Source organism: Thalassophryne amazonica, chromosome 2 (genome assembly GCF_902500255.1).
Source record: "Thalassophryne amazonica chromosome 2, fThaAma1.1, whole genome shotgun sequence".
Taxonomy (NCBI): domain Eukaryota; kingdom Metazoa; phylum Chordata; class Actinopteri; order Batrachoidiformes; family Batrachoididae; genus Thalassophryne; species Thalassophryne amazonica.
In genome coordinates, this window is record NC_047104.1 from 72,023,996 (window position 1) to 72,051,046 (window position 27,051).

General features: G+C 40.4%; 1 protein-coding gene across 4 annotated transcripts in view; it reads right to left on the bottom strand.

Annotated features, from left to right (window-relative positions):
• Positions 1-12,816: 12,816 nt before the first annotated feature.
• Positions 12,817-27,051, bottom strand: part of itsn2b (intersectin 2b) — a 110,593-nt gene continuing 96,358 nt past the window's right edge. For all 4 annotated transcript variants that reach the window (XM_034187830.1, XM_034187816.1, XM_034187822.1 and 1 more), the window contains 4 exons: positions 25,916-25,978; positions 19,373-19,522; positions 12,966-13,086; positions 12,817-12,888 (listed from right to left, as the gene is read on the bottom strand). In XM_034187830.1, the coding sequence (XP_034043721.1) occupies positions 13,069-13,086; positions 19,373-19,522; positions 25,916-25,978 (231 nt within the window). In that variant the 3' untranslated portion in view covers positions 12,817-12,888; positions 12,966-13,068. The remainder of the gene's footprint in view (positions 12,889-12,965; positions 13,087-19,372; positions 19,523-25,915; positions 25,979-27,051) is intronic.

Consider the following 27,051-nt stretch of genomic DNA (forward strand, 5'->3'; position numbering starts at 1 on the left):
GAGAGGGAGCCCAGTGGAATTGTGCAGTTACAAGGAATTGAAGTGGTGAAGTAGATGAGTTTAAATATTTGGGGTGTTCAACTGTTCAAAGTAATAAAGAGTGTGGTAGAGAGGTGAAGAAGAGAGTGCAGGCAGGGTGGAGTGGGTGGAGAAAGGTGGCAGGAGTTATCTGTGACTGAAGAATATTTGCAAGAGTGAAGGGGAAAGTCTACAAGACAGTAGTGAGACCAGTTATGATGGTGGCACTAACAAAAAGACAGGAGGCAGAGCTGAAGATGTTGCGATTCTCTTTGGGAGTGACGAGGACGGACGAGATTACGAATAAAGATATTAGTTGAACGACTCAGGTGGGACGATTTGGAGACAAAGTCAGAGAGGCAGGATTGAGATGGTTTGGACATGTGCAGAGGAGGGAGCCAGGGTATAAAGGGAGAAGGATGCTGAGGATGGAGCCACCAGGCAAGAGGAGAAAAGAGATGGATGTGCTGAGGGAGGACATGCAGGTTGCTGGTGTGACAGAGGAAGTTACAGAGGACAGGGTGAGATGGAAACGATTGATCTGCTGTGGCAACCCCCAACGGGAACAGCCTAAAGAAGAAGACTGACACTTTACAATCATGGTACATTAATTGGCAGTGCAGCAATAAGCTTGAACAAACACTAAATTAAGAGTTAACTTAATGTGTTTAGTAATCATTTATCATGGTGTTCAGTATCCTTTATAAATTATGAAATAATGTACCAGTATGAATTTACACCTATACTTAATATGGACAACCATAATAAATGATTAATGAAGTCTTAATTCACTGTTAGTTAATGCTTAATATAGCATTAATGTACCATTATAAAGTGTTACCAGTATTTCAATAGACTGAAATGTACTCATAGGTGTTGTGTGGTACATGACACCTTGGCAGTAAGGAGTAAAAATATGTAACTAGAAGAGTAGATGATCAATAAACAGACTTGAGTGAAATCCTTGAGTGTAGAATCCCCTGCAGTTTCTTTTGACTTGTTTGAAATGTAATCTTCCTCGTAATAAAAGATCTAGGGACCACATTTTAAAACAACATCAAGACCACTGTGACTGTCCTATATCCAATACAGGCGCAGAAATTAAACAACGCTAGTTCTTATTCTTAGATATTTAATGTGAAGCTGTTGAGATTCTCTGACAACTCCTGGACGGGACGCCAGTCCACCACAGTTACTTCCTCAGCCAAAACCTGTATCCATTTGCGCTGGGTAGACAGACAATACAGCTGAAGTGTCTTGTCCAAGGACACACATGTAGTGTGAGCAGAAACAGAAACCATCCTACATATTGCTAGCCCAACTCCTTATCCCACTGAGCTGCCTGCAGCAGCTATAGGCTAGAATATGACCAATGCTAAAATACCCTCGGCCATATGAGCCTTGTGTTCTTTATAATTTGCAGTTAATTATTAAGATCCTGTCTTGCATATAATTTGACACTCTCACGAACGCCACTAGCTTAGCTTATGACAAGATAAAAGTGGACGCTCTCATTATGGCCGAACAACTGTTCAGTTTCTGGGGATTCTGTGTTAGTATGCGCCCGCAGCCAACATGCTTGATGAATTCCTGCGCAAAAAGTAGTTGTCAGATAATTGTGATAAATTCCTGTGAGATAAAGAGTATATCTCATCTAATTCAATTCGAAAATGTATCAGTAATAAAATACAAAGATAACTGAATTTTTAAGAGTGGCCGTAATAAATATTTAAGAAACTTAAAGTTTATGAGCAACTTCACCTGTTATCGCTCAAGCACATTGTAACATTGACATGGAGTTTGATGCAGAAGAGTTCAGAAAGATATAACTGGAATGTTTTGATTACCATTTACAGTTGGCGATAAAAGACTTGGGTGTTAATTCGTGTTAAAGTCAGAACAAGAAGCTGCACTGAAAAAGATCTATCTGGGAAGAGACACATTCTGTGTGTTATCGCTCCAACGAGGGCGGCACGCTGGAGCAGTGCGGCAAAAGTAGTCCGGCGAGCTCAATCTGTAGGCGAGCTATCCCACAATGCCAAAATAGCAGAGATGTCCGGTCCAATGAGAGCAGCACTTGAGCAGGGTGATACAATTTGTACATGTTCAGTGAAGCCCCACTATTAATAAGTCAATCAAAAACAATATGTTTAACAGCGTCTGCAGGAGGCTTTGCGTGTGGGTGTACATGAGCTTTTGACAAAAGCGGAGTTATGCAAATCAACGGAATATTTGTAGATCACCCTCTGTGCATTTGCTGGTATTGATGAGACAAATTTATCTCCACTGGTAGCTAGCTACCAGCCTGTGACATCACCATGCTAACATCCATGAAATACGTTCAGATGTGTTATTAGGTCCAAAATGGCATTTTTGGTTTTAGAAGTGTTTATTTCCTCGCTAGCTTTTATATAATATATGAGAAACATGTATATAAACACACAAAACAAAGCAGTTTTGGAGAGACCAGCCACTGACCTCAGGGTTGCAGCTCTATTCTGATTGGTTGTCATGCCCACCACTCAAAACAAAGAACAGATTCAAACAGAATGTGACTTTTTAACCTCTTAAAATATGTCAAGGTTAGCCATCTTTGAACTTGTCCAAGGTCTGTGTCCAAGAATGTTCCCTGTGAATTTGAAGACTGTGGCAGTAATAGAAATGTTATTACACACAAAAAATTCCTTTTAGGCCTTAAACTGTAGTTTCTCCTCATTTATGTGACCATCTGTACATTTATATTGTTTAACACCTGATAACACCAAGAAACCTTTGTATCTAAGTGTCACTGAGTGGCAGGGAATTTGTCATTACTCATATTTGAAATAATAAAGTTAATGATTAAGTTTACTGATTGCACAAAGTGAAATTGACAAAAGTTTCAGGCTCACAAGATGCATGTTCTTACTGTAGCTCCATTAAAGAGTTCATTTTATTCTGAAGTAAGTCCCTTCGGCTGCTCTGTTTCACTAGAAGTCACCACAGTAAAATCTGAGGAGGATCTGCATACTGTATAGGACTGGTCCATATTTTGCAAAGTTTTGCTCTGACCACCTGAATAGGTTCCAGACTGATGAGGGAAAACATGCTGTGTAAAATTTTGTTTGTAAAAATAAATTTATAGAAGTAGCTCAAAGCATTGAAATTTTGCTATTTTTGCTATATAATACTACTAGCTGAGTTACCCTTTCTATGTGTGGCGAAGCGGACGGTCATCTTCATCATGAAACAATTAGAACTCATGCATGAACATGGTAAGTCGGACTTCTGACACCACCGTGGGAATTTCACCCAGAGAATTCTCTCCAATCAAATTAACTCCAAAGTTAGGCACACAGGTTCGTTGCAACCGAGTAGGCGCTTCACTCAAAAAACAAACTGATTTACCCACAAACCCACTAATTTATTATAAAACAGAAACAGCAATTATAAAACCAAAGCAGTCCACGTGTTACCATGAATCAACACTCCCCATCTGCACATGCCCATTCGGAACGCCAGAGGGCACTAGGGCGCTATCCAATTCCGCGAGCAGGCGTCAGCCTAATCTCCAGGCTGACGACACATCCGGGCAGGTAACAGCAGACATCAGGGCGGAGTAACGGACTCAACTCCAGGCAAAGCAGCCGTAGCATCTGCAGAGCTCACTCCTTTCCATCATGAACCTGTAACTTTAACAGCATAAACATAAATGACACACAATTGTCTGGAGGCAGAAGACAAGCCACCAATACATACCACTCTGTCAGTCCCAGCCAACAGCACAAGCCGAGGAATCAACACCACACCGGAGCGCCCAACCCAGCAACCATCCGGCACCACCCGTGCCGAGCAACGCGCAACCAGTGACAACTCCCACAGGTCTCTATTAACAAAACCATTTGCATAAACATTTTAATTGTTATGTGGGCCGCTGAAGAGGAGGTACTGCTGGCCCACCACCACCAGAGGGCACCCTGCTTTGAGTGCGGGCTCCAAGCACGAGAGGGCGCCAGACCCAGAAGAAGTGACAGCTGTCATTCATCCTCTGCACCAGCTGTCACTCGTTTCATCATCATATCAATCACCATAAAGGCCGGACTGCAACTCCACCTCCTCGCCGAGAAATCGACTACCGAAGAGGTAATTTTCTCTGCTGACTCATACGTTGAGTAATAATCTGAACTTCTGTTGCAGCCGTTTTCCTGGTGCTTTCCTTATCTGTGGGATTGGCATTTGGTGTGACAGCGACGGCTTCGCCTCACACCCCAAATCAGATAAGTGGTTAATCAGGAGCTGCACGAGTGTGTGATTGGAGGTGGAGGTGCTCCCTCCTAACTGTGTGCAGACTGTGGATTACTGAGTGTGCGGACTCACACTCATTCATCTTGTCATTGCTTTCTGCCAGCAGTACCAGGGTCGACAGCCGAAGACAGAGGCCACCTGGGGACTCGGGACTTGGCGGCTCCGGTGTTCTTCAGACCGTTGGTGGTGGAAACCGTGTGGGACGCGCTTCTCTCTCGTCGGGGGTCTTCTATCTTCGAGCCTGCCCACACGTCACCTGGTGTTAATTGACTTTGCAAATTTTGTGTATTTAGTTGTGTATTGTCACAACATTAAATTGTTACTTTTTGGCTTATTCATTGTCCGTTCATTTGCGCCCCCTGTTGTGGGTCCATGCTACGACACCTTCCCAACATTTAATAGTGCAAACACTTCAACACACACACAGCCGTGGCCAGCACCTACCTCCTTTCACAGGAACACTGAAGTAGAAATGCCAGACAAACACCTGGAGCAAACCTCCACAAGCAAGAGAAAGAAGAGCACTGTCCGCCCCCTTTTATGAGAACACTCTCCTACGCTGACTGCCTAAAATCCAACCACCAGCTGAAGATACTTAAGCTCATTCATACTGCTACATACGCATGGAAATTCAAGATGAATTTCAAGATGAAATTCAAGATGGCTTCCACGGGTGATTTTCAAGCTTTAGTTAGTATAGTACTATATAACACAAAATAGCAAAATGTGCTTTTGAGCTACCTCTAAATATTTATTTATACAAGCAAAATTTTACACGTTTTCTCTTCAACTGGAACCTATTCAAGGGGTCAGAGTTGGAATTGGCAGACGTTTTTACGCCGGATGCCCTCAGTGAAGTAACTCCACATTACATGGAGAAACATGGCAGGGGTGGGGTTTGAACAGGGAACCTTCCACATTGAAACCTAGCGCATCAACCACTTGGCCACCATTCTGAAATAAAAGTTTTAATCTTTGTGTACTAGTTTGCTGCAACAGTTTGCTGCAGAGAGCGTTTAGTTTTTAATGTTGTGAAATAATTTCAGAAAACAGTCACTTTTATTGTCTTTAATTTGACTTATGAAACCCTGATTGAGAGAGTGCCAGAGAGACCCAAGTGAATACAAAGAGCAGGTTAACAGTCCGTTTGGGTTAACTTGCACAGCAGTGATCAGTGCATGCGAAAGCGGAAAATAAATGTTAAAAACAGATGACAATCTTAAACACCCTGACACAGATTGAAAAATAAAAATCACACAGTCTCTCAAAACATTTTTCACTAACACTGAATTTAAAACAGAACTGTTTTAAATAAAAATAGCAGGTCTAACAAAATGACTAATGACCTAATCTACTTACACTCAGAATTCCACTCACCCCAGATGTTACACTGCCTTTCAATACAGTATCGACGTGTCCAATGAACACATCTTTTTAAATATTTAGCTTGGTCAAAACAATCATTTAGTGAATTCCACCTGATGGGCCACTGTAGTGGCAAACATGCTGTAAAACCTTGTAAGTTACAAATGATTAATAAATAAATATAAAAGTTTACCATGAATATCCAGCATACCCAGAGGTGTTAGCGAAGAGTAGAGACAAAATTCTCTTCTAGAGGCAGAAGACAAGAACAAAAATACATAAAAAGCTTTTACACAACTTAACCTTGTTCATTTCTGATGGCAGATGTTTGAGAAAAAGCTTGTGCTGGTTTGGAACTGGACAACGACACTTAATGTAAGATCTTTGTGGTGTAAAAATAAGATTAAGTGGAGCAATACTGGTTTCTAACATTGACAAACATTTCAGTTTGTGTGTAACCTCAAAATGATGACTAGTTGAAGCTAGGGGTGGGTGATATATATCGTAACATGAATATGACTTTTCTTTTTAACTGTTTGGATGGCAACATGTGTCATGTCATATTATAGTTTGCATGATATGAACACTTTAATAAAAAGTAACCCTTTAATAATCATCTTACTTCAGTAACATTTTCCTGGACTATCCATTTTCAAATCTGCACCTCCAAAGTTAAAATGTACATGGAAAAACTTCATGAATCAAAGCTTTTTAGTTTTACATTTAACAAACCTGTCAAACATTAAATAAGCCCATAACACACTGTAAAAGTCTGCTGGTTCACACAAGAGAATCACAGTTTAACAATATTTCCATGACTGTTAAATTATGTCTTCATTATCAAGATTAAAGCCACTTCTGTAAGAAAAATATTTACTAACTGTTTTGACTCATGTGGAAGTCAGCAGAAAAAAAATGAAACAAAAAAGATTAATGGCCGCACAAACCACGTTTGTCTCTGATCATCACAGCCTCAACACTGTAGCGCCGTCAGAACTGTGCCAAAATAATTAGAATTCCAAAATAATTGATTTTATAGTGTTATTTCATTGGCCTTATTTTTAGTTGACATTATTAAAATATTTATGGAGAAAAATGGATTTCTCTGAGTCTATCATGCCGGTGATGACTATGACAACGTATACCGCCCACCCCTTATTAAAGCCTTCACAGAGAACAGGAACACCACTCTGTGTTCAGTAACATGTTACAGATCTGGTTTGATCCAGCAAATTATCTTCTTGTTGAGAAAATTATCGATTCGTTGACGTTTTCCACACAAGCATGTCTACCATTAAACAAGGTATATGCTGTCCCAGTGATCTGCACATCATCCCAATGACCTCAAACAATTTGAACAACAATTTTACAACTTCAAAAACTATTTATGTTACAGCCAGGAGCGTGAACCACGCAACTATAAATGTAGCATCTCAAGACCCCCTGTATATCTCTGTCCATCCTAAAACACCTGTAAACACCAGCAGGCACAGATCAAACAAATGATCCACATTAATAAAGTAATGACACAGACTCAACCCACAAACATACATTATGAGGGCTACAATTATAAGAGGACTCCTGTGGCAACAAGCGACCAACAGCTACTGCTGGCTTTCATCTCCCACCTGTTAATTTAAAGTCCTGAATGTCCACGAGACATTAAACACACACACACACACACAACAGTTAAACAGCTCAGCAGTCTCCTGATTCTATCGCTAAAGAAAGACAGCAGGTACGATAAGACGCATATAAAGTCTTTCAACTTGGCAAAGGTGGAGTTAGGAAGCTCTGACTGATTTGGGTCTGGATGAGAGGACAGAGGATGTTTAATATTTATATTCAGTATTCTTTTTAAGGCATTTGCTTCTAAATTGCTCTTCTGTATTCCCCTGGAAGTTAACCATCTTCATAGTCCAAGACCCGGAGTAATTAAACACATGACATCCACTGTCTTTACTGGTGGAAGATGTTAGACTGTAGCACTTCCTACTAATAAATGCTAACCATTTTGCATGTGCAAAGGGCCAGCTCATGCACGAGTTGAGCTTCATCCTGAAATATAAAAGTACACCTGCAGGTGTGTTCAGGTGGCATTGAAGATTCATCCAGGAATTCAGAAGAGACATGATCAGTGCTGTTAAGCACCATCATATTAAGGCATCAAGGCTGGAAAAACAGGTTAGTGGCATCCAGTTTGCTAGAGATCTTTTTGAAGGTCATTGTAACAGTGCAGGTGCATAGTGTTAAAAAAAAAAAAAAACAGAAAAAAAAACCAAACAAACAGAAAAAGCAGTCCTCATTTGGTTCTCCTGCAAGAGACTCTCGGTACTGGAACCTTATCTGTGCTACATGAAGAGCTGCAGGTCGAGGCGGACCCACACTTCCCCTGTTGGTACCTCGTGCAGCAGGAGGCGACGTGTCACTGGCCCCTTGTTCTCAAATTCTTTCTTTATGGTTGCCACAGGAATCTCTGTCCGACCCAAGAAGTCTGATAAAAGATGGGAGAGCAGAACTAAATATTAAAAGAAACACAGACAAATGGACAATTATGGTTTAAATGCACTTTACTGAGGAATATTGAACACTAATAACCATGAACTGAACTCAGTCAATAACATGGGGCAGCACAGGGCCATAGTGGTTAGCACTGTTGCCTCACAGCAAGAAGGTCATGGGATCGATTCCCACGTGTGGCCTTTCTTTTTGGAGTTTACATGTTGTTCCTCCCTCATCCAACGACGTGCAGGTTAGGTGGACTGGAAACTTTAAATTGTCTGTAGGTGTGAATGTGTTTCTGTCTATATATGGCTCTGTGATAGACTGGTGTCCTGTCCTGGGTGCCATGTTGGATTAGCAGCCAGAGAGAGACTAGCCAGTGATGTCATGGTGCCTCTCTACTCTGACTGGCTGTCAGTGTCCTTCCCAGACTCCCTCATGCAAGTTATGTTTACCAAACAACCCGTGTGCACCTAAAACTAGTGTGCCTTAATTGAGAGAGTGGTGACATGACGAGTTGGAAAAAACAGTCACGTGACTCATGGTGCCATCTTGGTTCCAAAATAGCGTTTGCTGTTAATCTGTCTGCATGGAAATCCAGCTATTTTATTTATTTATTCGCTGAAAATGCCAGGTTGTTGTGCATTTGGATGCACAAATAGACAAAGCAAGGGCTTCAAGATGTGCAGTACCCTTCAGATCCGAACAGAAGAAAAATTTGGGAAAATAAAGTCAGCTTTGTGGGATGGAAGCGACTTCATCGTCAAAGCTTTGAGAGGTAAATTTATTGCTCAGTCCCATGTACAGTAAAACTCATCTAAACCATCATCGTATAAACCAGATATTCGCAGTCACCAGACAAAAAAGTCTGAATGTTTTTGTATTGTTTCCCATGTAATAGACACCGTGTATAGCAGATTTGTATAATGAATTTTTCGCTCACATCGTATAAATTGCCCGAGTCCGATCACAATGTATTTCCATTAAAAATCCAAGCAGTCTGGATGTGCAGAAGTACAAATTAAAGTTCAGTGCTGACACTCGCCGATTTGAGGAAAGTGGGACTGGAGCCATTTCTGTGATTAAAAGTCCGACTGTTTTTTTTACACCGTGCTCAGAGTCGGATTTGCAGCATGACGTGCACCTGTTAAATCAAACACAAAAGGCTGTGATTTGACACTTTTCTGCTTTTACTCCATCTGCCATCATATTTTAAAAGTTTGTGCAGTGAGTGCTGATTACAAATGGATCAGAAAAGTCTGCACATTTACAGCACGAAGTCGGTAAAAGATGAAATTGTACAGCTTACCTTTGATTGGAGGTGATGACTGTCGAAAGAAAAGCTTGATGAAATTAGTCCAGAAAAATGCATAATCCAGCGACGGAGAACTTTAAACCTGTCACGCACGTCACTGCATAACACGGGGTTACAGCTGTGCAGCTGCATAAATCAGGCTTTAAATTAATTACATAAGTCATTATAAATTGTAAATTTAATAGCTTAACTATTTTTTTATATTTATTTTGATAGCACCTGTAAATGGATGTGTTGCTGTATGTGGTTGAATGATTTTTGAAAATGTTGAAAAACGATCGTTCAGTAGTTCAGTGCAGTAGGAATCAAAATGGCGCTATGTTCATGGGTTCACTGTGACACTGCACTGCTGCCAACATGACGCCAAAAAAACATGGCACACAAAGGTGTGGATTGCCCACGCAATGTTGCACTCCTTATCTGAGATCTTAGGAGATCAGGCCCAAGTACGGGTACATGCACGTGCACACACGTTTCTCCAGTTATAGTGTGATTCACTCTGAAGAGATACTGGGTCTTATGAAGAGATTAAAGGTTAGGAGAAAAAAAACGAAAAAAAAAAAAAAACAAGTGTACAACTGACCATCAGGTGAAAACTGGTTTCTTTGGTAGACAGTGATGCTGAGGACATCCTGGTAGACATCTTTGATTTGAAACTGACAGTTGAAGTTCCACTTTGGGTTCAGAGTGTCCATCAATGTTCTGGATGTGTAGACCTGAGCGCCCATGGTCAATTCACAGTAGGGATCACTTTTACCTTGATGTGGGAAGAACAATCAGACAAGATTTAACTGATTCCAGTTTCTTCAGTGATGATGACTTCTGCTTTACTCTTTCATTTTAATGCAAAATCTAAATCGTTAAGGTTTGGATTGTTGCTCGAGTAAAATACTGGAAAAATGCCATCTGAAAAAAATAAGCAAAATGTTTTCACATTTCCCCCTGGAATTTTACATACGAAATACATACCGTATCCACGCTTCAGTGTGAAATTCTGCCTGAAAAGGGAGTGGGTGGGTTCATGAGGGTGCAGCCAATATTACTTTCCTTAAATGTCCACCCCGAACTCAGGAGGCTTTATGTGGATTATTTTTCTTCAAGATCATATGATGATGAATTCTACTGAAGCGAACAGGTAAGACTTTTTATTTACTGTGTGTCTGTGAATTTACTCCCCTGATGGACAGCGGCTTTCAGCCAATCAGTGGACACCACTGAGATGTATTTGACTTATGAGTAAATTACATGAAAGCCTGTATGAAGGCATTTTATGATTACAAATGTGAGTAAATGAATACAGGATCGGGCCGATACCTCATACTGGTATCGGGATCGGTGCCTCCCTAAATGTGCGTTTACACATAAGCAAGACGCGTTACGAATGTCATTTTTCTGTCATTCGTGACACATTTCTGACATTCTTAATGTGACTTAACGTATCTGAATATGTTTCTTAATAGTGCGTGTTGGTGCGTGATATTCTTGATATTCCTGGAGCATGTTTTTGCCTGTCAAAAAATCTTCCACGAATGTAACACACCACCCTCATTTCGTCTCACGTCGTGGAGGTCGCAACTGAGCGTATTGATCCGTCTTGATGAGTAGTGATCCTTAATAGAACGTGACAACGTTCGTAGTGGTTCCTGTGATGGTTCTTGGAGCCCAAACTGTCACGCGTTATTACGAAGTGACACGGAAACTGTCAAGTTTTGACATGACTCGTAACGCGGCGTCACATTTCACTGCGCGCCACGACGAATCAGTTTTCTGTCACGTGCGCACAATTAAACTCGGCTCCAAGTGTCCTTCCACGGTTCCTGCTGAAGCTCCTCAGGACGCTCCTGCAGGTGTTCCACCTGCTGTTGTAACCGATGAGCGGGAGAACGAGTCTGAGCAACCAGAGGAGCGAGAGGAGACTCACATGCAGCCAGACATCTCTGCACCTCCTCCTGTCCGGCGGAGGAAGAAGTGTGCGCACAATTAAACCCTGCTGCACAACATTCAGTTTGATTGCTGACACCAAGTCGGCTAAAAGTCTAATTTCAGTGCTCTTCAGCGCGCTCCTGCAGGTGTTCCACCTGCTGCATGTGTCTGATGTTTGGGAAAATGCGCCAGACGAGAGCCGCATGAAGCCACACATCTGGCTCTGTCCTCCTCCTCCTCCTCTCTGCGCCACTCCATGGCACAGAGCCCAACTATGCATGCAGTCACAAAGTTCTTCTGAAAACTGGAGCGATCTGAATTCGGTTGGATGAATATGGGAGTGTGTGTGGAGACAATTCATCTCGTTCACAACGTGACAGAACTTAACGATGCTCTGTTACGCGCAATAGCGCGTAACAACGCAGAACACTATTCTTGACCATGCGTAATGGTTCCTGATAATTCTCCGGCAACATGTGCCATTAATCGTAATGTGTGGTAACAGGTTGCAGCAGTTCCTGAGGACACCTGACGCCTCTGCCCCGAATAATCACATTCGTGATAAGCGGCCAAGAATGTGTACTTCATGGCATTCGTGACTTGTCGTCGTTATGTGTAAACGCAGCATAACAAATAACCCACCTGTTTAGTGGCAGACTGTGTCAGATTTGTTATGTCTTGTGCACAACTCGTACTAAAAGGAGGTGGGCATTCTGATGCGCAGGTACCGTAAATAAAATATTTGATTAAGAAAACATCTGGTTAAAGAACACTGCTGTAGCAGTTTTTTTGTACACAGCTGCATTCCTATGTGATGTGGTTTCAAACTGGGCCAATCAATCGATACATGAAAAAATAACTGGAATGCAAATCCCACGATTAATCTTCACAGGCTTACCCATCATGATGGGTAAGCCTGTGAAGATGAAGCAAATCAGGGTATAGTGATTTGCTCATAGACACTTTGACAGGCAGGAGTAACCAGGATTTCATCCTGACTGTTGTACTGTTAACAGCCTGTTCTGCCCACTTATGGCCTGTCTGCAGTGAATATTCAGGAATCACAAAACTGATGAACCAACATATATTACTGGCTCCTGCTGAAAAGTAACTAAAGTACAGCCACTCAGTGTATGTGTGACTTGAGTCTCTTATGTGTCACCATCTAACTGGTTGCACTGATTATTAGCCCACTGTACATTGAGGAGGACTCTGTAAAAACATCTGAGTCATGCTCACCATTGGTTTTGCATGCCTTGAGCTCAGTAGCCTCCAAGATAGTAACAAGAAGTCTTCCAACTGCACTAATCTTCATAACTCGAGCTGCAAATAAAGACTGATTAATCCAGTGAAATTATTACATATAGCGAGTGTGGCTGTCTGAGTTTAAAGTCCGACCTTGATAAACCTTTTCCCTTTTCTTCTTTTCGATCTCAACGAACTCTTCTGATGCAGCCTTGATCTTCTGAACCCACGCTGTCCTGAAACCACAAACACAGCAAACCTAAAGCAAGTGACATGAAACACATAAACACCTTTGCGGTGAATGTGAAGCTACCTCTCGTTGATGTTTTCAGTACGCAGCATGTACACTTTATCGATGTGAGAGATATGGAAGATCAGCTCTTCGCTTGAAGGATCTGGCAGCCTCACCAGGGACTTCATTTAACAAACACAGGCTACAGGACACACAAAATGATGCCACAAATAAACTAAAGAAGAGCCATGCTAAATTAAACATCAAAAGCATATTTTATGATTATCTTTAAAAGAAATAGCAGAAATATGGCATTTTACAATGGAGCATAATGCTTCTGTTAACGCTTTTGTTATGTAATGCCACAGTAATAAAAGTAAAGTAAGAAGGGGGGAATTAGGCAGTTGGCAGAACACCAGTGGCTGCACAATGGCCACATGTGAGAGCCAAAGGCCCAAAGCCACCAAAGGGGGTCTGGAAATTTTGAAATTCTACATGTTGTGAGTTGCATTCTGGTGCACTCGAGGAGTCAAATCCTGTCTGGTTTCAGATCAACAGAAACTTAGAAATTATATCAAAAGTGATAAATATGAAACATTAAAAGAGACCAGTATTATTATTATTAGACATGCCTAGATTTGTGTGTCATACATCACACTGACAAAGTGAGGAACCTTGGGGTGATTTTTGATTCTACATTGTCCTTTGACCTCCACATTAGAGATATGAGGAAGGCTGCTTTCTTCCACTTGTGAAACATACTGAAGATTCAGCCTTTTCACTCGCTTCCTCTCTCTGTGAGATTGGATTTTAAGGTTCTGCAATTAACCTATAAAATTATTCACGGACTAGCACTTCCCTGCTTAGCTGACTTAGTCGAGCCCTATGTACCGGCCCAGGCTCTGCGTTCTCAGGGCACAGGACGGCTTTGTGTCCCTAGGGTGAATAAAAAGTCTGTGGGCCACAAAGCCTTCTCTTATCTTGCCCCTGTTTTGTGGAATGATCTCGATGTGTCAATAAAACAGATTCTGTAGAGACATTCAAGTCCAGACTTAAGACGCACTTATTTTCCCTTTCATATGGTTAGCATACTGGCATAGTATTATCTAAATTTTGTTTTTTTTTTTCATGAAGCTTAGGGCTAGTGGCTGGCGATCACCCTTTAAAAATTAATTTCAATAGTAAACAGAGCGGGTCTCGGCCGAGAACTTAATCTGAAGTCTGGGTCGGTTAGTGAAGCTTAAGGCTAGGATCATCTTAGCATCGCTTCTGCTTTCCTGCTGCTTAATGCTGACGAATTATACTTAATTATGTAGTTTTTCTGGCTGACTGACTGTTTTCTTTTTCTCTCTGTCCGAGGTGCGGCTGGATCCACACGCTGGATTAGAGGATTTCTGAAATGGACACGGAACGGACTCTACTGCAGGAACAGATCCAACGAGTGGCTCGATGACGCCTCTCCCCTGACGGTGGACTGGACGCCTGCATGGACTCATCAATTGCTCTTGTGTTGTGTTCTGTATTGTAAACCTTTTTGGTAGAATGGCCTAAGCAGTGGGTCACCCCTTTGAGTCTGGTCTGCTTGAGGTTTCTTCCTCAATGTCAGAGGGAGTTTTTCACTACCAATGTTGCCTGTGTGCCTGCTCTAGGGATTGGTAAGGTTAGACCTTATTTGTATGAATATGAGGCAGCTTTGTTGTGATATGGTGCTATATAAACTAAATAAATTGAATTGAGAATGGTATTTGCATTGCACAACATCACTGAAAGATGCCATAATATCATATAAAGTGCATAAATATAATCCAATAACATATAATATACATCATTCCGAAATGGGCCATTCTATATAGTGTTACTTCAGCAACATTTTCAATGCAGGACTTTTGCTTTTTACTTTGTCAGTCTGCTGCCACACACTCCTGTCCAGATGGTGGCGGTAATACACCAACAGTTTTGTCAACCACCATTAAAGTGACACAGCATAATCACGATAACCACAGCAGATACAACGTTAACAAGATTTGTTAATGTTGCTTCAAACGAAATTCTCACAACTCTTTGATGCTGAGTGCAGCAGCTACAAGAACACTTAGTTTCGTTGAAATAACAATGACTCTGGGTTTTTAAATATACCCACAACTCTCCAACGGCACATGAATGCACCAACACTGGCTCGGGGAGACTTTATTCTCCAGACACATACCAAACAGTACAGTCCTGACTACATTTCATTTTCAACTGGCAAAATTTTCAGTTGGAGCTTCCATCACACTGTCAAATGACAGTGACGAAATGAAAACGAAACAAAACCCCAACAATGGCTGTGGCAACATCGAAAAAAAAAAAACAGTTGCAAATAATGTGAAATTTTGCTCTACTGTGAACATTTCCCAGTTGAAAACAATTTTTACATGGACTGGTTTTGACGATACTCCCTTAATGGAGAGAGTAGCATCAATTTGGAACATGGCGCCGTTTTGGTTCCAAATGCGCTGAACTACTGAATGAACCTTTTATGCTTTCAACATTTTTTTAATCAGTTAACCATATAACACATCTAGGTACAGGTACTATCAAAACAAATATAAAAATAGTAAAGCTATTAAATTTACAACCCCAATTCCAATGAAGTTGGGACATTGTGTGAAATGTAAATAAAAACAGAATACAATGATTTTCAAATCCTCTTCAACCTATATTCAATTGAATACACCACAAAGACTAGATATTGGATGTTCAAACTGATAGACTTTTTTGTTTTTGTGCAAATATTTGTTAATTTTGAAATGGATGCCTGCAACACGTTTCAAAAAGGCTGGGACAAGGGCAACAAAAGACTGGGAAAGTTGATGAATGCTCAAAGAACACCTGTTTGGAACATTCCACAGGTGAACAGGTTAACTGGAAACAGGTGAGTGTCATGATTGGGTATAAAAGGAGCATCCCCAAAAAGCTCAGCTGTTCACAAGCAAAGATGGGGTGATGATCACCACTTTGTGAACAACTGCGTGAAAAAATAGTCCAACAGTTTAAGAACAATGTTCCTCAACGTTCAATTGCACGGAATTTAGGGATTTCATCATCTACAGTCCATAACAATCAGAAGATTCAGAGACTCTGAAGAATTTTCTACATGTAAGTGGCAAAGCTGAAAACCAACACTGAATGCCCCTGACCTTCCATCCCTCAGGAGGCACTGCATTAAAAACCAACATCATTGTGTAAAGGATCTTACCGCGTGGGCTCAGGAACACTTCAGAAAGCCACTGTCAGTTAACACAGTTCATCGCTACATCTACAAGTGCAAGTTAAAACTCCACCATGTAAAATGAAAGCCAGACATCAACAACATCCAATAATTTGAAATGGACAGCCGCAAAATGGAAAAGTGTGCTGTGGTCTGATGAGTCCACATTTCAAATTGTTTTTGGAAATCATTGATGCCGTGTCCTCCAGATAAACGAGGAAAAAGACCATCCAGATTGTTAACAGCGCAAAGTTCAAAAGCCAGCATCTGTGATTGTATGGGGGTGTGTTAGTGCCCATGGCATGGTCAGCTTACACATCTGTGATGGCACCATCAATGCTGAAAGGTACATCCAGGTTTGGAGCAACATATGCTGCCATCCAAGCAACATCTTTTTCAGGGACGTCCCTGTTTATTTCAGCAAGACAATGCCAAGCCACATCTTGCACGTGTTACAACAGCATGGCTTCGTAGTAAAAGAGTGCGCATACTAGACTGGCCTGCCTGCAGTGCAATGTGTGGTGCATGATGAAGCGCAAAATACGACAACAGAGACCCCGGACTGTTGAATAACTGAAGTCGTACATCAAGCGAGAATGGAAAAGAATTCCACCTACAAAGCTTCAACAATTAGTGTCCTCAGTTCCTAAATGCTTATTGAGTGTTAGAAGGAAAGGTGATGTAACACAGTGGTAAACATACCACTGTCCCAGCTTTTTTGAAATGTGTTGCAGGCACCCATTTCAAAATGAGCAAATATTTGCACAAAAACAATAAAGTTTATCAGTTTCAACATTAAATATCTTGTCTTTGTGGCGTATTCAATTGAATATAAATTGAAGAGGATTTGTAAATTACTGTATTCTGTTTTTATTTACATTTTACACAGCGTCCCATTGGAATTGGTGATGTATTTAATTAATTTATAGCCTGATTAATGCTTCTGCAGCTCTGTAACTCTGTGTCATGCAATGACGTGTGACAGTTTTAAAGTTCGCCATCGCTGGATTATGCTTTATTATGGATAAATTTGACCCCCAACAAGCTTTTCTTTTGACAATCACCTCCAATTCAAAGGTTAGCCTCTTTTTCTGACTGTGTTGTAAAGACGCAGACTTTTTTAATCCATTTGTAATTAGTGTGCGCACTGCAAAAACTATTAAAATATGATGGCAGACAAAGGAGTGGAAGCAGAAAAGTGTCAAATCACAGCCTTTGCTGTATCTGCTTTATCAGGTGCATGTCAGGCTGTGGGTCCGAGTCTGAGCATGGTTTAAAAAAAATAAACTCCAGTCCCACTTTCCTCAAATCGGCGAGTGTCAGCGCTGAACTTTAATTTGTATCTACGCATGCGTGAGTTTTTTCATGCCTGTCAGTTGCATCATTCGCCTGTGAGCAGGCTTTGAGTGAGCACTGGTCCTCCCCCCTTGTCGGATTTTCATTGTGAGGAAAATGTCTGAACGGCTGGAGCAGCGCTGCATCAAATTTTTCCAGAAACTGTGAGAGACAACCAGGTGGACACCATTCGGAAAATTCAGATGGCTTTCAGGGCCGATTTTATGGGCATCACACAGATTAAGGAGTGTTACAGCCGGTTTAAAGATGGCGCACAATGGCGGAGGGCAAGCCGCGCTCCGAGCGGCGATCGACAAGCTGAAACGACCAGATCATTTCCAAACTGAATGCTGTGTTGATCCGGGACGTCGTCTGACTACCAGAGAAATGGCAGAAAAGGTGGACATCAGCACTTTTCCGGCACATTCCACTGTTAAAGGAGATTTTGTCATGAAAACAGGAGCGGAGGAATTTGCCACGGAGCCGCTAATGGCGCGGAATGAAAGCACCTCTGTGTTGGTCTCACAGGACATGTGACATGCCCAGATCTTCGACAATTTCTCGGATACTCACTCGACTGAAAAGCCACCCAAAGCCGTCTGAATCTTTCGAATGGTGGAAGAGCTGGGCGTGTCCCGTGAGACTTCCAACATGGAGGTGCTTTTTGTTCTGCGCCATTATGCAGCTCCGTCCTGATGCGTGAATTCCGCCGCACGTCTTTCATTACAAAATCTCCTGTAACAGTGTAATGTGCCAAAAAAGTGCTATGTCCACCTCTCTTGCCATTTCTCTGGTAGTCAGACGACGTCCCGGATCAACACAGCCTTCACTTTGGAAATGATCTGGTCGTTTCAGCCTGTCGATGGCCGCTCAAAGCGCGGCGCGCCCTCAGCCCGCTGTGGGCCGTCTTTAATCGGTTGTAATGCTCCTTAATCTGTGCGATGCCCATAAGATCTTCACCGAAAGCCATCTGAATTTTCCAAATGGTTTCCACCTGGCTGTCTCTCACAGTTTGTGAAAAAAGTTTGATGCAGCAAAGCGGCAGTCGCTCAGCCATTTTCCTGACTATAAAAATCCGCCGAGGGGGCTGGACCACTCCTCCCACAAAGCGTGCTCAAAGGCGAATGACGCAACCGACGCGTGAAAAAACTTACGCATGCGCACAAAGGTTCAAGCTTGGCTGATGCAATCACACGTGATTCAAATCCATATGGTTTTTGCAAAAAATAAAAAGGTCGGATACTTTTCTAACAGACCTCGTATTATTTGGGGTTTTTAATGGAAATACATTGCAATCAGACGGGACATTTTATCTGATATGAGCAAAAAATCTGTTATATAAAATCCATTATATACAGTGTTTATTACATGGAAACCAAACAAAAAACACTGGATTTTTTGTCCGGTGACTGCAAATATCCTGTTTATATGATGTTTTACTGTACATGGGAGTGAACAATAAATTTACCTCTCAAAACTTTGACGAGGATGTCAGCTTTCATCCCACATGGCTGACTTTATTTTCCCTAATTTTTCTTCTGTTCGGATCTGAAGGGAATCTGTAGATCTTGAAGCCTTTCCTGTGTCTATTTGTGCCTCCAAATGCACAGCAACCCGGCATTTTCAGTGAATAAATTAATAAAATAGCTGGATTTACATGCAGATAGATTAACAGCTAACGCTATTTTGAACCCAAGATGGCACCATGACTCACGGGACCAGTTTTTTCGACTCGTCATGTTGTTACTCTCTCAATCAAGAGAGTAGTTTTGACTATCCAGAAAAAAACAAACAAACAAACAAAACAAAGCAAAACAGAAATCCAGGACAATTTTCATGACTGACGCTAGGTGACAGTGTTTCAGGTCATCACAGGGTACAATGTTGACAGTGTGACTCCTACCGGTTTATACATCTTCAACTGTGTGTTATTTTTGTTGCTGAAAAGCTTGTCAGGACCAGATGAGCTGAACGGTCGAGATGAATGAGTCAAAAGCAGGAAGTCATTGAAGAGAAACGCCCACAGCTCCTTGTTGCTCTTTGCCTTGTACATCTGAAGAAAAAAGCAAGTGAATTAATATCAATTACAATTGGCAATATTTACAATATGAATGCAAAAGGATGAGCACAGTTAATATACAAGTATTTCCTTCCTCACAGCACAAAGTATTTTGGATCAATAAATCCTCCTCAATTTTCAGCCGTTGTGTGATGGAAGAAGCTGCTGTATGTGACTAACTCTCAGCAGTTTTGTCACAGCACAGCACAAACACACACAGCTATAACGTTGAAAAAAGCTGAAACTAAACTTTGTACTGACATTTCTCATGACGAACAGTGTCCTACAAAGCTGTTATCCAGGCTCCTGTCTTAAAGTATAGTTCTTTACTGATCCCACCTGTTTGAGAATACTGCAACAGAGATTGTGCCAAAACTACATATGCTTACAGTTATCACACTGCTCGCAGCGCTAGACTTTTAATGTAAGGGCATTGAAGACTAACAGGACAATACAGTAAGAAATAATAAACACAATTAAAACATACAAAAAATAAACCAAGTATCTAGGTTAGCTATTCATCTACAGTGCGTCTGGAAAGTATTGACAGCACTCCACTCTTTCCACATTTTATGTTACAGCCTTACTCCAAAATTGAATAAATTAAAATTTTTTTCCCTTCAAAATTCTACTCACAACACCCCATAATGATAAGTTTTTTTTTTGTTTGTTTTTTTTGCAAATTTATGAAAACTAAAAAGAAATCACATGTACATAAGTATTCACAATCAAGTCTTCTTGAATATGATGCCACAAGCTTGGTGCACCTATTTTTGGCCAGTTTTGCCCATTCCTCTTTGCAGCACCTCTCAAGCTCCATCAAGTTGGATGGGGAGCGTCAGTGCACAGACAATTTCAGATCTCTCAAGAGATGTTCAACTGGATTCAGATCTGGGCTCTGGCCGGGCCACTCAAGGACATTCACAGAGTTGTCCTGAAGCCACTCCTTTGATATCTTGCTGTGTCCTTAGGGCCACTGTCCTGCTGAAAGGTGAACGTCGCCCCAGTCAGAGGTCAAGAGCGCTCTGGAGCAGGTTTTCATCCAACATGTGTCTGTACATTGCTGCAATCATCTTTCCCTCATTCCTGACTAGTCCTCCTAGTCCTGCCGTTGAAAAAAAAAAATCCCCACAGCATGATGCTGCCACCTCCATGCTTCACTGTTGGATGGTGTCTGGTTTCCTCCAAACATGACACCTGGAATTCATTCCAAAGAGTTCAATCTTTGTCTCATCAAACCAGTTGAATTTGTTTTCTCATGGTCTGAGAGTCCTTTGGATGCCTTTTGGCAAACTCCAGCTGGGCAGCCATGTACCTTTTACTAAGGAGTGGCTTCTTGTCTGGCCAACTCTACCATACAGGCTTGACTGGTGGGTTGTTGCAGAGATGGTTGTCCTTCTGGAGGTTCTCTTCTTCACAGAGGAATGCTGGAGGTCTGACAGGGTGACCTTCGAGTTCTTGGTCACCTCCCTCACTCAGTTTAGACAGGTGGCCAGGCCAGCTCTACAAAGAGTCTTTGTGGATCTGAACTTCTTACTTTTATGGATAATGGAGGCCACCATGCTCATTGGGACCTTCAAAGTAGCCAAAATGTTTCTATATGCTTCCCCAGACCTGTGCCTAGAGACAACCCTGTGTTGGAGGTCTACAGTCAATTCCTTTGACTTCATGCTTGGTTTGTGGTCTGACATGCACTGTCAACTGTGGGCATTCTGGTTTTGGGGGAGATTTGAATATTCGACTTAAACCCATCATGGGATTCTTCAAATCCACAGATTGTGTGGTTAAAGAAACAACTAAGAACTCTCAAGCTGTAATAAAAGGAATGGCACTTTGCCCTGTTTGGAGGGAACTAAATCCAACAATAAGGGATTATAGTTTTTCTCTCATTCCTCACATTATTGCTCTAGATTAGATTATGTTTTAATGTTCCAAAATGACTTGCATAAAGTGGTCAGCAGTAAAATAGGAGTAATGGATTAATTGGATCACGCCCCAGTGTATGTAGAAGTGATTTTTAGTGAGGAAAAAAGAGAAACATCTTGGAGGCTAAACACAAGCATTTTAAATGTAATGAGGGAACAAATTAGAGATGATATTAAAAAAATTACCTGTTAGACAATGATAATAAGGAAGTTTCTCCTATAATTCTCTGGGATGCACTAAAGGCTGTAATTCGAGCAAAGACTATACGCTATAGCTCTAATTTGAAAAAGACACAAATGAACAATTAAAGGAACTCCAACACAATTAAGATTTTGGAAAATGCTCAAATTACTGCAAGTAAAATGCTAAAAGTGGAACGGGATAAAAAAAAAAAAACATTAATGACATCCTTTTGAGTGAAATAAAGTGGAAAACAACCTTTTTAAGGCAAAATATATTATGAGGTAGGTGGCAAATCAGAAAGACGATTGAACGATAAATGAAGAAACAAATATTAGAAAGGGCAATTCATAAAATAAGAGACCCTCAAACAAACACTTTAGAATGTAAACTGGATAATACACAAGAAATATTCCTATCTTTTTATAGGCAACTGTATACCAAACCTAAAGTAGATGAAAATCTTATGACTGACTTTTTTGGATACAATGAAGTTACCCAAAGTGACTTATGTCTTACATCTTAAATTACTGAACTTGAAATCAGAAAAGCTATTTCTGAATCTAAAACTTACAATGCTCAGGGGCCAGATGGCTTCCCCTTGGAGTAATACAAGAGATGAAGATTTAGGTGGTCCCAACTCTGAAAGCAGCTTTCAATTATGTTTTAAAAAATGGAATAATGCTCTATCTATCTCATTGACAGCCAAGGAGGGAAAGGATAGGCTTGAGTGTGGCAATTATCACCCAATAAGTGTGCTTAAATTATTATTATTTGCACATATTATGTCTAAAATATTAGAAAATGTATTGCCTGACATTATTATCTTAGATCAGACTGGCTTTATAAAAGGAGACAGACACAGGACAATATTCGCCGAACATTACACATAATTGATCATACTGCTAAAAACCAAAATCAGATGGTTCTTATTAGCCAAGAAGCCGAAAAGGCATTTGACCATGTCCATTGGAAATTTTTATATAAAGTCTTGGAAAAATTTGGTTTCAATCAATTATTTATAAAAGTTATTCAGGCACTATATAAATGTCCAAAAGCAAGAGTTACAGTTAATGGAGCCCTCTCCAAATCATTTAACTCGGAGAGAGGAAGCAGACAAGGGTGCCTGAGTTCAACATTATTTTTTGCTATTTTTATTGAGGCACTGAGTCAGGGACTTATACAGAATGCAAATATTACAGGAGTTCAACTGTTTGGACAAGAGCACAAGATTTCACTGTTTGCGGATGATGTCTTAATCTATTTGTCAAATACGGAGCCATCTTTTCTCCATCTCCTAGCCTATCTGGATGTTTTTGGCTCAGTATCCGGCTATAAACTTAACATTACTAAAACACAATTCTTAAGTTTCAATTATGAACCTAGCCAGATACTGGCCTCGAAGATTAATTTAAACTGAAAATTGGATCACATACAAATATTTAGGAGTAAATATTCCAAAGGATTTATCTAAATTATTTGAAGTCAATTTTAAACCATTGTGTCAACATATTAATAATGATATTAAAAGATGGGACTTGATACCTATATTTACTTTCAAATCCTGTATAGAAACTGTAAAAATGAACATACTGCCTAGGTTATTGTATCTTTTTCAGATGCTTCCTATTGTTATTACAGATAAACAATTTGAAGAGTGGGACAAAATAATTGCCAAGTTTACTTGGCATGGTAAGAGGCCAAGAGTGTGCCTTAAAACTCTCCAGTTAACAAAAGAGAAAAGTGGTCTTGCATTGCTTGCTTGAAGGATTATTATATTTCAACCCAATTCAGAATTTTTGTGTTGGTGTAATCCAGATTATTATGCGAGATGGAAAGAAACTGAAACGAAATTGTCCAGAGAATATCCAATGCAAACATATGAAACAGCAGATTCAGAAAGATAATCAATGGATTAATTTTTCATTGAAACTGTGGCTAAATTTCATAAATAAAGTATTGCGCTGGGCTTCTCATAATGCTGAATTTACGGCTGGTAAAATGGATGCAAGGTTTAAAACTTGGCAAAAACAAGGCTTATCAGAATATATCTTTCTTTCATAATGGAACATATCTGGTTAAAACACTGCGCTTTTCAGTGGAAACTCACTAGTTCAATGCTTGGAGAGGTTTTGGCTGGAAGAGCCTTTGTAGATACTTTATCACTCCAGCACAAAGCTCACACTACTCTGGTTCTTCTAATTGTTGGAGAAATTGTGGTGCACAAGCAGAAAAATTGTACCATTTGTTTTGGTCATGCCCATCATTACAATTTTTTGGGGAATTTGGTTCAAACTAACTTTGAAAGCAATGTTACATTTTCAGACAACCTTAGGCTGGGATGAATTGTTACTTGGTTTTCTATATTCTGTAGACACAGATAAAGACACAAAACGTTTGTTTGGAATGTTGAGTTTAGCAGCGTGGAAATGTATTACTAGGAAATGGTTGAAGTCTTCATCTCCAAATCTGGATGACGAACAATCTTGTGTATTCATATTTTGTCATGGAACGCATTACATTTCATAAGAGACTTCAAAGGGACAAGGTTTGACAGAAGTCTGGGAGAAATGGAGAACATATATTTTGCCTCGATTGCCGGATTTTGCATAGTCCTCTGTATTACTGGTAAAAGTAACACTGAATGTAATTGTATTATGTACAAACTCTGTTCTTTAATTCTTCTGTTTGTGTTTTTTTCCTTTTTGTATGCATAACAAAAATGTTTGATATATATATCTATATATACACAGTAGTGTTCAGAATAATAGTAGTGCTATGTGACTAAATAGATTATCCAGGTTTTGAGTATATTTCTTATTGTTACATGGGAAACAAGGTACTTGTACCAGTAGATTCAGTAGATTCTCATAAATCCAACAAGACCAAGCATTCATGATATGCACACTCTTAAGGCTATGAAATTGGGCTATTAGTAAAAAAGTAGAAAAGGGGGTTCACATAATAGTAGCATCTGCTGTTGACGCTACAAACTCAAAACTATTATGTTCAAACTGCTTTTTTAGCAATCCTGTGAATCACTAAACTAGTATTTAGTTGTATAACCACAGTTTTTCATGATTTCTTCACATCTGTAAGGCATTAATTTTGTTGGTTTGGAACCAAGATTTTGCTTGTTTACTAGTGTGCTTGGGTCAATGTCTTGTTGAAACACCCATTCAAGGGCATGTCCTCTTCAGCATAAGGCAACATGACCTCTTCAAGTATTTTGACATATCCAAACTGATCCATGATACCTGGTACGCGATAATATAGGCCCAAAACCATAGTAGGAGAAACATGCCCATATCATGATGCTTGCACCACCATGCTTCACTGTCTTCACTGTGAACTGTGGCTTCAATTCAGAGTTTGGGGGTCGTCTCACAACTGTCCTGCGGCTCTTGGACCAAAAAAGAAACAATTTTACTCTCATCAGTCCACAAAATATTCCTCCATTTCTCTTTAGGCCAGTTGATGTGTTCTTTGGCAAATTGTAACCTCTTCTGCACATGTCTTATTTAACAGAGGGACTTTGCGGGGGATTCTTGCAATAAATTAGCTTCACACAGGCATCTTCTAACTGTCACAGCACTTACAGGTAACTCCAGACTGTCTTTGATCATCCTGGAGCTGATCAGTGGGTGAGCCTTTGCCATTCTGGTTATTCTTCTATCCATTTTGATGGTTGTTTTCCATTTTCTTGTCCATTTTAAAGCATTGGAGATCATTGTAGATGAACAGCCTATAATTTTTTGCACCTGCGTATAAGTTTTTCCCCTCTCCAACCAACTTTTTAATCAAACTACGCTGTTCTTCTGAACAATGTCTTGAACGTCCCATTTTCCTCAGGCTTTCAAAGAGAAAAGTATGTTCAACAGGTGCTAGCTTCATCCTTAAATAGGGGACACCCGATTCACACCTGTTTGTTCCACAAAACTGACGAACTCACTGACTGAATGCCACACTACTATCATTGTGAACACCCCCTTTTCTTTTTTTTTTTTTACTAATAGCCCATTTCATAGCCCTTAAGAGTGTGCATATCATGAATGCTTGGTCTTGTTGGATTTGTGAGAATCTACTGAATCTACTGGTACCTTGTTTCCCATGTAACAATAAGAAATATACTCAAAACCTGGATTAATCTTTTTAGTCACATAGCACTACTATTATTCTGAACACTACTGTATGTATGTATATATATATATTCTCTGCCGAGTTCCACGTGATAAATAACCTTCATGCAAAAGAATAATGAATGATTTGGACTATACTAACCTTGCCACTGTGAAGCAACTTCCTGGGGCCCAAGCAGCTGGTAAGAGAGTTAAAGATGAGGTGCTGTTGAAGAAAAAAAATTCTCAGGCATCTTTTATGTCTTCCAGTATTTTGAATTCCAGATGGCAACATATGTATCCATATTATACCACCATAAACATTAATTATAAGAACACAAATATATGAAGAATGAATTAAAAAAAAAAATACAACTAAATTATCGCAAACTGAACTTTGTCAGTCTTGGCAACTCTGTCCTCCTCTGCTCCTCTCTGATGTGGGGTCCTGCAAGGATCAGTTCTAGGCCCCCTCCTATTCTCTTTCTAGAATTAAGAAGCATGGTATTCCTTTCCACTGTTACGTTGATGATCGTCAGATGTACAGTTGTATGCAAAATTTTGGGCACCATGATTTTCCATTATAAATCATTGGTTGTCTGGATCAGAAATTTCAGTTAAATATATCATATAGCAGATGAACACACTGATATTTGAGAAGTGAAATGAAGTTTCTAGTATTTACAGAAAGTGTGCAATAATTACTGAAACAAAATTAGGCAGGTGCATAAATTTGGGATCCCTTGTCTTTTTATTGATTTGAATACATTTAGTACTAATTACTGTAACACAAAATTGGTTTGGTAAGCTCAATGACCCTTGACCTCCTTACACAGGTGAATCCAATCATGAGAAAGGGTATTTAAGGTGGCCATTTGCAAATGTTTCTCCTCTTTGCATCTCTTCTAATGAGTGGCAACATGGGAGCCTCTAAACACCTCTCAAATGACCTGAAAACAAAGACTGTTCAACATCATGCTTTAGGGGAAGGATACAAAAAGTTATCTCAGAGATTTCAGCTGTCAGTTTCCACTGTGAGGAACATAGTGAGGAAATGGAAGATCACAGGCACAGGCCTGAAGTGGCAGCCCAAGAAAAATCTCAAATAAGATGAAGCAAAGGATGGTGAGAACAATCACTGTCAACCCACAGACCTGCTCCAAAGACCTACAACATGATCTTGCTGCAGATAGTGTCTCTGTGCATCGTTGAACTATACAGTGCACTTGGCACACCGAGATACTGTGTGGGAGAGTAATGCAGTGGAAGCCTTTTCTGCGTACACGCCACAAACAGAGT